Source organism: Balaenoptera musculus, chromosome 2, assembly GCF_009873245.2.
Source record: "Balaenoptera musculus isolate JJ_BM4_2016_0621 chromosome 2, mBalMus1.pri.v3, whole genome shotgun sequence".
NCBI classification, from domain to species: domain Eukaryota; kingdom Metazoa; phylum Chordata; class Mammalia; order Artiodactyla; family Balaenopteridae; genus Balaenoptera; species Balaenoptera musculus.
Genome location: NC_045786.1, coordinates 116,031,220 through 116,045,030, shown reverse-complemented (window position 1 = coordinate 116,045,030; position 13,811 = coordinate 116,031,220). Strand labels below are relative to the sequence as shown.

General features: G+C 35.5%; 1 protein-coding gene across 1 annotated transcript in view; it reads left to right on the top strand.

Moving 5' to 3' along the window:
- SEC23A (Sec23 homolog A, COPII coat complex component) overlaps nucleotides 1-13,034 on the top strand; it is a 62,160-nt gene extending 49,126 nt beyond the window's left edge. The window contains exons 18-20 of the mRNA XM_036842153.1: nucleotides 694-849; nucleotides 2,917-2,982; nucleotides 11,539-13,034. Of these exons, the coding sequence (XP_036698048.1) occupies nucleotides 694-849; nucleotides 2,917-2,982; nucleotides 11,539-11,628 (312 nt within the window). The 3' untranslated portion in view covers nucleotides 11,629-13,034. The remainder of the gene's footprint in view (nucleotides 1-693; nucleotides 850-2,916; nucleotides 2,983-11,538) is intronic.
- The last annotated feature ends 777 nt before the right edge of the window (nucleotides 13,035-13,811 follow it).

Here is a 13,811-nt window from a genome sequence, read left to right as displayed (position 1 = left end):
CTTTTGTCTTTTCGTACTTTTGTTTCTTCAAATAGCTCATTAATATGCTTAAATGAGAAATCAGAAATGCAGATGACTGTTCCTCTGTTAAATACGGAGATATAAAGCAATATAGAGTATACATTGATTGAGTCAGTTAACTTAGAAATCAAGCCAGGTTTAAATTTGTGGATGATTTAATTACATGGTTTTTGGAGTCGTTTTCCTTAATAAAAGAACTGATTCAGATGCTCTTTTACAGGTATATTATTTTTATAATATTATTGCTATTATTATTAAAGTTTCTATGCTTATGTATCTTGGGAGAATGTAACTTCATTGGTACAGACTTCATAATAGTAGGTCATTAACTTTGAAGTCTCTGGGAAATCTTCTGTAGTGAAAATCCCCCTTATTTATCATAAACTTAGGTAGATAGCTTTTAGCTAACATTAATATGATAAGTATAGTGTTTTACAATTTTTCTGGCTGAATTATTTCCTTTTACTTTTAAAGGAAAAGAAATATGCTAATTTTGCATCTGTTTACTCAAGAATACTGAAATTAGTATTTGTAACTTAAAAAAATAAATAGGATAATGTTCTATAATTTTCTTATTTTCTGAAGATTGCTTCATTTGAAAAAAAGTCTTCTCTTAAAGTTTTTGGTTAGGCAAGAAAAAAAGTCATAAGTTTTTAACTGTTGTAAAATTAGACCATAGCTCAGTGGCGTAAGTCGGGATACCAGGACATGCCAGAATATGAAAATTTCCGCCACCTTCTGCAAGCCCCAGTGGATGATGCACAGGAGATCCTTCACTCCAGATTTCCAATGCCGAGATACATTGACACTGAACATGGGGGCAGTCAGGTAAGTACTGTTAATTTGTTTGTGTGTTTGTTTGTTGCTGGTTTTACGAGTTGATCCTGCTTGCCTTCTGACGTTAATTTGAATAGACTGCTTCACCAGGCACATGAAAAAGGAAGGAGATGGGCAGATGGTTTCCAGGGGAAGGTATGCTTGCTTTTTGCTTTAGCTTTGAGAGCAGAGCAGTAAGATTATTGACTAGCTGTCTAAAGCTGGTGGTTTATCCCATCTTCTTCCTCCAGCCCAGCTCTAGTAAAGAGCCAGGATGGCATTATGGTGGTATGCAAGCTTTAGTTGAGCAAGAAGATATGAACAACTTGGGAAATAATTTAGTGTACTTTTCTTAAATCTGTTTACTTACTGGTAAAGTCTATGAATATGAAGTTTGTGGTAACATAATGTTTTTCTGTTTTCCTCATTCTATCATTTCAATTTTCTAGGAAATATAATAGGAAAGCATTATGGCATTGTGAAAAGGTGTGTAATTTTTAGAATTATGAGGATTAAATAAGGTACATGTACATATACACATAGCCCTTTTGGGCCTTACAGAAGACTCAGTTAGGACCCCTTAACATACACTCTTAAAACACTTTTACTGCTCCCTTGTAATTCTTATTAGAGTTATATAAATTAATTATAGATTATTGTAAGTTTGTTTCACTTGTTCCTTAAAAGCACAGATGTTTCTTTGTTTATTAATGTATCCCTAGTGCCTAGCACAGTATTACATAGTAGGTAATAAATATCAGTAACTATTATTCAGAAATGATAGCAATTATTATTAGGGTTTTACTATAATAGAAGCTACCCTGTACTGAGAATTTGCAAAGCTGATAGTTAGCACTTTACATACCTTCTCTCATTTGATTCTCATAGCAGTCCTATTGTTATCTCCATTTTACGGATAATGAAACTGACACTTAGGATACTTGTGGCCAAGGAAACATAGTAAATGGAGGAACTGGGATTTGAATCCAGATGTTCTGACTCTTGAGCCAGTGCTCTTGTGTTTCTACTTTTAGAGTAGAAAAAGATTTTATATGGTACTAAATTTCAAAAGATAGGACTGTCCTTGTTCTTCCAACATGTAATAAAAATTTATGACTTGTTCTCTCATTGATGTTTCACCACATGTAGTGCTATCTTCCTCTTTTATTCTGGTTATTATTTAATGATGATAAGGCATAGTGGATAGATGGGTAAAATGTTGGGTAAGTGCTCTCATGGAATAGCCTACAGTTTAAAAAAGTTTGAGAGTCATTGTTTAAAGTAAAAGAACATGTATAGGTTTTCATGGGTTTTTTTTTTTTTTTTTTTTAATTTATTTTATTTATTTATTTATTTGGCTGCTGTTGGGTCTTTGTTGCTGCGCGCGGGCTTTCTCTAGTTGCGGCGAGCAGGGGCTACTCTTTGTTGCGGTGCTCAGGCTTCTCATTGCGGTGGCTTCTTTTGTTGTGGAGCACAGGCTCTAGACGCGTGGGCTTCATTAGTTGCAGCACGCAGGCTCAGTAGTTGTGGCTCACGGCCTCTAGAGCGCAGGCTCAGTAGTTGTGGCGCACGGGCTTAGTTGCTCCGCGGCATGTGGGATCTTCCCAGACCAGGGCTCGAACCCCTGTCCCCTGCATTGGCAGGCGGATTCTTAACCACTGCGCCACCAGGGAAGCCCGATTTCATGGTTTTTATTTTTATCATTTTTGGGGACTTCCAACCTCTGATGACGTTTCAGACCAGGTATTTGATAAATGTCACAGTAACCTTGTCATAATTGTTGCAGACATAATCTTTATATGCTGAGTTTTGGACTCAACAATTTGTATTTGTTACTATGAATGTTATTATGTATGTATGATTTGGCAAGAAGAGGTTACATTTATTATTTATGTGTAACATATAGTGGCGTATATATTTCAAAATTTAGTTCATTTTTTTAAAGTTGCATTTTAATAAAGTTAATTTGACCCAAACATATTAAATACAGTTGAGTTTAGATAGTATAATACATTTGTTTAGCCTATATTGACCAAATCTATTTTTGATGGATAATGTTATTTCTTCTTTGCTTTTAAGGCGCGTTTCCTGCTTTCAAAAGTCAACCCTTCACAGACTCATAATAATATGTATGCCTGGGGACAGGTAAGTGTAAATAGCAGATGTTGGAAATTATTTCTTTGTGTTATTATAGTTTGTTATTTTAGTGAAAGCTACATTTTTCCCTACGTATTTGGTAATTTCTGTTGGAAAAGTAATAAAAAAATAAGAGTTGAAAATAGAATTAGCATTTGGTGGCACCACAGAAAATAAAAAAGTGATTATATCAAATAGATAGAACCCCTTCATATTTCAAGCTTAACATTTTACCCTTGAGACAAAAAGCAATAACGTGTATAATATGAGATAGGAGGTGGTGATTCAAGCTTAATGCTAGGCTATGAACCATAAAGGGCCACAGTAAGCTGGGAGTGGTCAGGGATTGTGGTTGAGCAGGAGAGGCTGGAAGCCTGGAAATCATTATTAATATATTTTAATTTGGTGGAAGTCCTACCTCTTGATACAATATATCAACATTTATCAAGTGTTCCAATCTTCATGACTCTATATTGGTACTTTAAGATCCACAGTGATCATCCCTGCCTTTGAAGAGCTTGTAGTCTAGTATTAGAAATAAAATACATACCTAAGTAGTTAAAGTACAAGGCAGAGTGGGCTATGTGCTTTTAGGAAGATTTAAAGTATTACAGGGGGATAGATGAGGAGGAGTGGAAGAGGTCACATGGTGGCAGCAGGAGAGGGTGTCAGAATAGCGCTCAGAAAATGAGACATTTCCTTTTAGAGTGGTTATTAATCGAGTAAGTAGAAATTGTATGAGGAAGGGAATTCTAGGTAGAAGACAGTATGGAGTAAGGTAAAGGGTACACGTAGGGATGCATAGTAGAACAATAAATTGGCAATATATTGTGCAGCCAAATTGTGGAGGCTCTTGAAGGCCAGGCTGAGGACTGAGGAGTTGAGTCTTTATTTGGTAAGTAATGGAATGTTATTGAAGGTTTTTGGACAGAGGGGCAAATTTGAGTCTTAGACAATACAGTTGAATCTTAAGATTAATCGGGAGCAGTGTGTAGGTTGAAACTATCTGTCGAAGTAATCCAAGTGAGAGGGAAAGAAGACGAGATGGTGAAAAAGAGTAGATTTCAGCGATATTTCAAAAGTAGACTCAGTGAGATTTGATTAGAAGTTGCAGGAAAGTAAAACTTACTCCAGGGCAAGACAGCTGTATGCAAAATGTGAATTCTGACTGAATTCTGGATTAGAGAGAGCGAACAGCTTATAAAGAACATAATTGGGATGATTTGTGATATTTGGATGTGGACTATATGTCAGATACTAGTATAATATTATTAAATTTCTTGAGTGTGATAATGGTGTTGTGGTTATGTAGGAGAGTGTCCTCGATCTTGAGAGATATATCCTGAAGTGTTTGGGGGTAAAATATCATGATGTCTTCAACTTGCAGAAATTATTTAACAAGAAAAAGAAAAGGAAAAATATATAGAAACATAAAGAAAATGTGGCAAATATTAATCGATGATTTTATGTTTAGAGTATGTGGGTGTTTTTTCATTGTACTTTTCTCTAGGTTTGAATTTCTGAAAAATAAATAGTTGAGGGAGAACAAGATAATATGGGGTTTTGAGCCTGGGTAACTGAGGAGAATATGTGCCAGTAAGTGGGAGGGTGGAAAGAAAATGTTTGATTTTATTCATTTTTTATTTTTTCTTTTATTTTATTTTTATGCCGCATTGTTTGTGGGATCTTAGTTCCCTGACCAGGGATTGAATCCTGTCCCTCGGCAGTGAGAGTGCAGAGTCCTAACCACTGGACCACCAGGGAATTCCTGAAAATGTTTGGGTTTAGACTTTGAGTTTGAGATACCATCTAGATGCCCAAATTGAGCAGATTGTTGAAATTTTGGGTTTGGTGATCAGGGCAAGGATTCATAGACAAGCGATACTTAAAGTCATCACAGTGGATTCTTGTCCAAGGAGAGAATAGAGAGGCAAAGCAAGGATGAGATAAAACCTTGAGGAAGTACAAGTGGTAGGAATATTTTATAAATAATCAGAGAAGTGGAAGGAAAATGAGAAGAATACCATATCCTAAATGATGAGGGAGGACGTTATAGAAGGAAGAAGAAGGGAGTAGCAAATATTGAGGTGCTGCAGACACTTGATTTGATGACTAGGAGGTTATTTTTGGCCCTTGGTAAGCAGTTTTAATATAGTGGTTGAGTAGCAGATAGATTGTAAGGAATTAGTAGGTGGTAAAGAAGTGGAGGTCATTAAGTGTAAATGATTCTTTGTGTGTGTGTGTGTAAATTATTCTTTTGCAAATTTAGCCTGAGTGAAGAGTAGGATGATTGTTATTAGAGTAAGGGCACAGAATTTGTGGACCAAGTGTAAGGAGCTAATGTAGGGGAAACACAAAAGAACAGTGCATAGATGTTTAAGATCCTCAAAAGGAGACAGTGTGATCACACGCACTGTATGGTGGTTAAGCATTGGTAAGGAGGCAGGACATTTCTTTCTGCAAAAGCAAAGGGTGAGAAGAAGGGTGAAGACAGAGAAAGATTTTGAGGTGGAGAAAAAACTCACATTGGATAAGCCTGTTTCTTTTCAGTAAAAGATTATTTTCTAAGAGAGAGAAATGCTGGGGTTAAGGACTAGAAAATAGAAAAGATTAAAAACAGCTATAGGGAATATAAGAAAGCAACAGAAGATGAATAAAAGACTTTTACAGCATGGTGAGGGTCCCTTTTATTTACTAACAGTTTCTTGAGCATGCTTCTGTAATGTTCTCTAGCCATGCTTTGTAATTCAGACATTGCATTGGGGCTAATTTAGGACTGGCGATAAGAAAGATGGACACAGCAAAGGGAGTAGAATAATTGAGAGCGATGTTAGATAACTGACTATGGGGTCCAGGCTGGTTAGAAGAGAAACGAAGCAGTAATTGGGATTAAGGCCCTTTTCCTTTGAATATAGAGGTGCCTCAAAAGTTTGCCTTGAATTCTGTATATTCACTGTTTCTCTGGGTGATTGTGTCCACTCCTATGGCTTCAGCTTTCATCTGAGGCTAACTTGTAAATCTCCATCTTTGGTTTGGCTTCACAGTGACCTATAGACTGGAATTTCTATAACTGCCTGCTGCACAGCACTTGAGTTTCCTGTAGACATTTCATAAGCAGCATGCCCCAACTTGAACTCTTTCACACTATCTTGTACTGACTGACTTTCCTATTTTTATAGAGGGCCCCACTGTTCTCTCAATTCCCAAGGCTTGGAACTTTAGTCATTTACATCTTCTCCCTTCTGCCCCTAATTATTGACTTATTTTCCCTGTCCATTCCCTCCTTTCCTTGTCACTAATCGAAGTCAAGCCCTTGTTACTATTCACATAGACTGTTGGAATTACCTGCTCTTGGTGCTTCAGCCTTTTCCTCCATTTTGGCACTGGCCAGAGTGGTCTCCCTAAAGCAGTTCTAAGTCAAAGCACTGCCTAGAAATCTTTAATAACCCCCTACTAAGTTACATATAAGTTCTGTATTGCTATTGATGGTCCTTTATGGTATGCTCCAAATAGCTTTGTCCACTTTTAGCTACTCTTTAGTCTTTTTAGCCAAACTGGACTTCTTACTCCACTCTGAATACACTAAGCATGTGACTTGTCCCTATCACCACTTGTAACACATCATAGCCATCCCTCAAGGCTCAGTGCAAAGTTTACTGACTCCATGAAACCTTTTCTGTGATTGCATGACTGGATATTGTGTAATATCCCTGGCGCTTCATCCCCGCCCCCTTTTTTCATCTATTTCTGATGGCACTTATTTCTCCTGTTAGATTATAAATTACTTAAGGGTGATAACTGTGTCATTTTCATCTTTGACTTTCCACAGTACCTTAAACATAGCATATATTGACCATAGTAGATCTGGACAGGAGAACAGAGATTAGAGTATGGGAGGTCTCTGGAGACGCTTTAGGAGTTAAGAAGCTTTCGTGATATAGATAAATAAATTGAATTCACGGTCTAAAAGTTCTGAAAGGTGAGGAGTTTTTTATAGCAAAGAAAGAAACTTACTCTTGGAAGGCGTTCAAAGGGTACACATAGCACATGTGAGAAAAATTTGTGCCCATATAATACATATACGTATAGACTCTCAGTATCACCCCTCACCCTCTTCCAGTTGCTGGGGGAACAAAAAGCCAAATATTACTGTGATGTGGAAGTTTGGAGTACAGGATGTACCATGAATCAGCCTTTCCATTATACTTAACTCTAGTTAACTGAGTATTGGTTTTGGTTCTGGATCCCACAACTTAAGAGGAACTTATTTAAGAAAAGAAAATTGCAAGAATATAGAAAAGTAGCACCAATAAATAGAGTTAATGGAAATGGTGAATAATCAATATGAAGGGGAGGTTAAAGGCTTGAAGGATACTTGAAAATAGTACTCGTCAGGGGTCACATATCACATGCCCCTAGGGACCAGGTGAACAAATGAGTGAAGCTGGCTGCATGTAAGAAAACTTGACTCTCAGTGTCAAAAAGCAATACCTGGGGGCAGCGGGCTATGGCAGACTAGGGTTTGTGGGGAGGGTACACAAATCCTTTTCTAAAGGGGGTAGCTGTTCCTCCCGTCCAGATGATTGTTGCCATACACATAATTCAATTAACAAAATGTTGTGAGCTCACATTATGAAGACCAAATAAAACCTATCTCTTTGTGGCTGAATTTCTGCATTAAAAAAGCACGGTTTAGTTCATGGAAATAATGGCTTGTTCCTTGTTTTGGGAGGTTTAAATTACAACATGGAGATGTAGATGGAAGACATATAAAGTAAAGAACTTGTTGAGCTGTTAAACATGGAGAAGCATCATTCTGGGGTGGTAATTGAAAACTCTGCAGGTTACTAAACTTCCTATGCCTTTTCTTCCTTGTCTGTTATAGAGTTTGATGACACATACTTGATATGCCCAGTAATACTCAGTAAATATTAGTTATTAGTTTTCCTTGTTATCACTGGTAAAAAAGTCTCTCTAAAGATATTTAAGATCGGAAAGAAAACCTATTTTAAACTGAAGTTTAATTATTACTGCCTGGAAATAGGGGCATTAGAGACATAAACAAGAGCCCTAACACTTAAGCCAGACCCTGAAAGACGGAGATTATTTCATTGGGTGAATATGATGGAGAAGGAAATCCCAGGCAAAGGAACAAACGTGTATTGTTTATCTGATTCACTCGTTTGTTTATCCATCCACCCATTCATCTATTCAGTACTCAATTTTGAAAGCCATCACCTTTGGAGAAACTTAAGTGTACTTACTTGTTATTAAATGAATTATTTTTATTGATTTGATAAAAAGTCGTTTAAATATTTACAGTCATTAAGTTAAATTATGTCCTTATACTATATGGTGGTTTTAATTACATTGTTATCAGGTCTGTCTCTCCTTAGATTTTTTTATAAAGTGTTTTCCTCAAAGAGGCGGTTGAAGACAGTTTGGGTTTCTTCTCATTATTGCATTTTAGAAAATATAATCATCTTTTCTAGGAATGCACTTTAAAAATTTTTGTAATTTTTTGGCCGCTCCACACCGCACATCATGTGGGGTCTTAGTTCCCCAAGCAGGGATCGAACCTGCTCCCCCTGCATTGGAAGTGCAAAGTCTTAACCACTGGACCGCCAGGGAAGGCCCCCAGAAATGCATTTGATTTAGCAAAATTTAGGAATTAGTTACAGTTACACCTTTGGGGGAAGCTGACATTTGATCCTATCTTTTATGAATAGATTCTTACAAAAACAAAACAAAAAAATTTCTATAGGATTTTACTTAGACCATTTCTTTTTTTCAGATTGGTTCCAAACTATTTGAAAAATCTTTCATTTGTATTAAACTTGTTGATGTGTCTAAAAACAATGAAATTTTGGTCTGACATTTAAATCAGTGTTTCTCAGTCTTTATATTTTGTTAAATTTGAAAACATCCCTTTCCTGTAATGCTGTTTGAAATGTCAAAATTAAATAAATATGTTAATTAGAAGTAAGAAAGAAACCAAGAGCCCTAAGGTCTTTTCTGACCTATGATTTTTGTAAGGGAAATTATGTTAATATTTTTATAGATAATAATAGCTAATAAGCTGAATCTGTACTGTGTTTTAGTCATTATGCTAAGATTTTCATACACTTCTATTTGTTAAAATACTCCTGTGAGGTGAGTACTATTAATCCTATTTTTCAGAAGAGGAAATTGAGGCTTATATAGGTTAAGTAACTTACCTCAAATCACACAGCTAAACTGTGACAGGGTCTGGATTTGAACCTAGGTCATTCTAACCCCAGAATCTGAATTTTTAACCATTAAGCTAAACTGATGATTGAAATTTAGGGAGTTAACATGGTAGCCAAGCATTTCACTAAAAATTATGGAATTTAATACCTTAGTTTTCTTTTTGTCAGAAATCAAGTACCCAGTGTAAGTATTATCCACGGATGGCCTGAAGAGGGCACCACTGCAACACTGCTTCTGTGACAGGGTGCTGGAGGTCTCTGTTGCTATAGTGCTTCATATACTAAATGATATAAAGCTTGGAACTTTTTGCTTAATCCTGGATATATTTTAAAGAGAAGAAGAGTGCAGTTGTAAAACTGAGATCAATCAATTGCAAATTTTTGATAATATTGAGTTGAGCATTAGTATTAATCACTTCAAATAAGATCACAGTATATGAGTTAGAAAATCCATATATATTTTGTCTTGACCAGGAGAAATAGATCTGGGATTGGGTGAATTGAGGTGGAAAATGTGTAAAATGGAAAAAATTAAGGTATAATAATAATAATGTTGTATGCCTACTGTGTGTGTCAGGTATTGTTCTATTTGCTTTACAAAGTTTAACTCATTTAATCATTATAACAACCATGTGAAATAGGTTCTGTTATTATCTGTATTTTACAAATGAGGAAACTAAGATTCAGAGAGGTTAAGTAAGTGGCAGAGCCAGGATATGAGCTCGGCAGTCTGACTCCAAACTCTGAGCTCTTAATTCCAGTGCTGTTGTCTCCCTTCATTATCAAGTTTTTCAAGTTCATATAAATTCACATATGAAAACACATAAAAAAATTGATTTTCCATTATTCAGGAGAGGTTATGGCATATCTGTGGCTATGCCAGCCTAGAACCACAAGAGCTATAAAGTCAGAGCTCATATTTGCCATAAACTTGCTGATATCCTCTGAAAATTACTTAATTTTCCTGTTTTAGACATTTTATATATACTAATAAGAAACTGGATATCAGGTGAAAACTTTAAAAATCCAGATACAAAATATTGTAGAAAAACTTTCTTGCTACAATAACATTTCATTATTAGTGGATTGGATTACTAAGGTCATTCCATCAACACAGTTTTTATTAAAATAGAAGTTAGGAATTTTCCCTAACTCTTGTTAATTACTTAGAACCCACAGAAATCAATTAAAATTACTTGAATGAAAATATATAAGTATAGTTTATTTAAAAAATGATATAAATTCTCTTCCTTCCATCTGGCGGTTCTGCTAAAATGTGTAAGTGGAATTTTATTTTAGTAAACAGGCAGCAATAAGGGAGACTTATTTCTTAGTAGTGATAAAAACACCAATACATTCAAGGCAAATGAACACTTTACTACTTTAAAGATTAAGTTGGGTATGGAGCTATTGTAAGGCCAATTGGTAAACTGCGGTACAAATCTGAGTCTGACCACATGGGGTTAGTGCAGACTCCAAAAGTTAAAGGACGTGGTCCACAAGACTGCCCCTACTTCAGATGCCAGCCGAAAGTCGAATCCCAGGTTACCCACACTTCTGACCAACTGGCTACAAATCCGTTTGTGTGTGGGGTGGTGAGAAAGGGAGGGTGGTGGGGTGGGCAGTGGGTGGGTAGAGTGGGTAGGGGGGGTGGGTTCCCATAACCCCCCTCCCCAGGTTTGGTAATTCCCTAGAACAACTCACAGAACTCAGGAAAGCACTATATTTATGAATACAGTTTTAGTATAAAAGTTACAAGTTAGGTCCAGCTAAATGAAGAGACAGCAAGGTCTGGGAGGGTCCCAGATACAGAGCTTCTGTGCCCTTTTCCCATGGAATCAGTGTGCGTCACCCTCGCAGCACATTGATGTATTCCTCAAACAGGAAGCTCCGCTGGGCTTTGGTATCCAGTGGTTTTATTGTTTTTGCTTTTGTTTCTCTTAGGCACGATTGATTGAATCTCTAGCCCCGAATCTCTTCCTCCTTGGAGGTCAGGCTCTCTTAAAGCCCAGGCATCTAATTACGTGGTTGATCTTTCTGGTGACTGGTCCCTATCCTGAGTCATCTCATCTCATAGCATAAACTCAGGTGTGATCTGAGGGGCTCATGAATAACAGATACTACTATCAGGAAATTCTAAGGATGTAGTTTCCCTCTCAGGAATCTGGGACAGGAATCTGGGACAAAGGCCAGCAGATTCTTTATTATACAACAGGAGCATAGACATTATTCTGCTTAAAATGATTTCCTTGTCTATTTTTTTACACATTTGCTTATACACTTTAAGGTATCATCCTATGTTTTAATCATAGAAAATATCTTTCTTTTCCTCTAGGAGTCTGGAGCACCTATTCTCACAGATGATGTTAGTTTACAAGTGTTTATGGATCACTTAAAGAAACTTGCTGTGTCAAGTGCTGCTTGATGTGCTAAACATATTAAGAACACTTAAGAAGATGAAATAATATTTCAGTTTCTTTTTTTCCCCTTTTTTCAGTTAATCTGTGGAAACCAACAGAGAGATCTCTCTAGACTCTTTTTGTATTAGTACGGTTTGAGACAACAAATGGAAAAATGTTCATGTTTGTAGATTAAGCTAGAATATAAGAGCAATAAGAACAAATTTGTTTTGCTTGCCACAGTATTATAACTGGTTTTAGAAATTTGAGGTCTTTATAACTTATGTTAAAAAGTAAAAATAGAGTCTGCCTTGTACTACAGAGATATAACTCATTTGTATGTTGCAGACAAATTCAAAGTGGCACTGAATGTTCTTGACCTTTTGAAAACTTGTTTCTTAATTTTAACCAAAAAGTAAACAAAATCATCAACAGTAATGATAAGTGTGAGAATTTTTGCCTATTCATTGAATATTTTTCTGTGATCTTCAGCACTTACGTATACACTATTTCTGTATTTACTGTTAAGGCAGCTTTATTTTTATGATTATTTGTTTAGGAATTATTTGACTTTATATATGGTAATTTTCATGAAGATAATTTAATGTTTTTGGTCATTTGAAAAAATAGTTTAGAGATGAAAGTTTTTTTGGGTAACAGTTCCACAGTTGACAACATATGTGAAATTCCCACAAAGTACTCAACTATGTGATTAAAAGTGATAATTTTTTTTATAAAGGGAGATAGAAAATAAACAGTTTGGCACAGTACATTTTAGAAAGGCTTTGCAGTAAAAGGACTTTTGTAACTTCTAAACCAAATTTGGTATTCACTGCATGGTTTTGTTGTTTCCCTTTGTTTATCTGAGGTAAATTTTACATTATATCCTTCAGTATTTTAAACTATTTTGGGAGTTTACACACTACTTTTGGTTTTTGCTTCCATTTTGTGAACTTTATTAAGTTGTAGTTCTTATTGAAACAGTATTATCTAATATTCTGTTGAATTTTATCATGTGGTGATGCTCAGTTCTATTTTGATTTATTCATTAGTATCATTCACTTTTACCTTTTAAAGTTTACTTGTAGCAAATGTTTACATTGCTAAAGCCAGATATGTTTGACAATGAAATTTACATCAAGAACTGCAAATAAAAGGTGGTGCTATGATATGGGCCCAGAAGGACAGTGTCATGATTGTACTTGCATGAACACTATCATTTGATGGTAAAATAGACAGAAACTTAAAAAAAATTTGTTTATATGTTATATTCAATTAGAGTAAATAAGTTGCTCTGTTCCATTTTATTTGAATTGAACTGTGCTAGGTTTAAATACCAATAAAATATACTTTTTCTCTGTTTTCCTGCTTATTTTGAAACCTAGTAAGCCTGAAAAGCCTAATGTAAAATTAAAGCATTTATAAAACCTGATATTAGTGGATTAAAAAGTTATTCATTTTAAAAAATAACAGCTTTATTGAGGTTTAATTCACATATTACACAATTCACCCATTTGAAGTGTAAAGCTCAATGGTTTTTAGAATATTCATGGAGTTGTGTAGCCATAACCACAATCAATTTTAGAGCATTTTCATCTCCCAAATAGTTATTTGTTTTTGCTATAAGGAACTGAGGAAAATCCCTGTGATGATGATACATGTTTAGTTTGCCTGGCCCCTTAACTTATATCCTTTAAGAATGCGTTGTTTTTTCTTCTCTTGAGTAATGAGCTGCTACTTACTCCTAAACTGTCTTCTACTTCTAAATCAGTTACAGCCGAAGGTACTAAAGTATCTCTGTATTTAAGGGATAAGGATGAACGAATATATCATCATACCCTTTTAGCTTACCATTTGAAAGAAGTCACCCTGGATAATTTTTGTGTATAATTTAGCTATTACTAAATTTCTAGCTATTTAAATACACTTGAAGGAAGAAATGTTTAACCCTTTTAATGAACTTAGAGTGGATAGCAAATATTTGCTAAATCACTAGCAGCACTGAGAAGCTTTGGTGTGTCCAGAACTATTAGGGAATTCATTCTTGAACCTACTTACCCCTAGTGGCTTTATCTCTAAAAATGACTTTAGATCTCATCTATGCACACTTATATTTTGTTGTAACAGAATACATTTATTATTTTATTGGCTGATTCTAAAAATGATCTGATACTTTCTCTATCCAGTTCTCCACTTGATAAACTTCCCT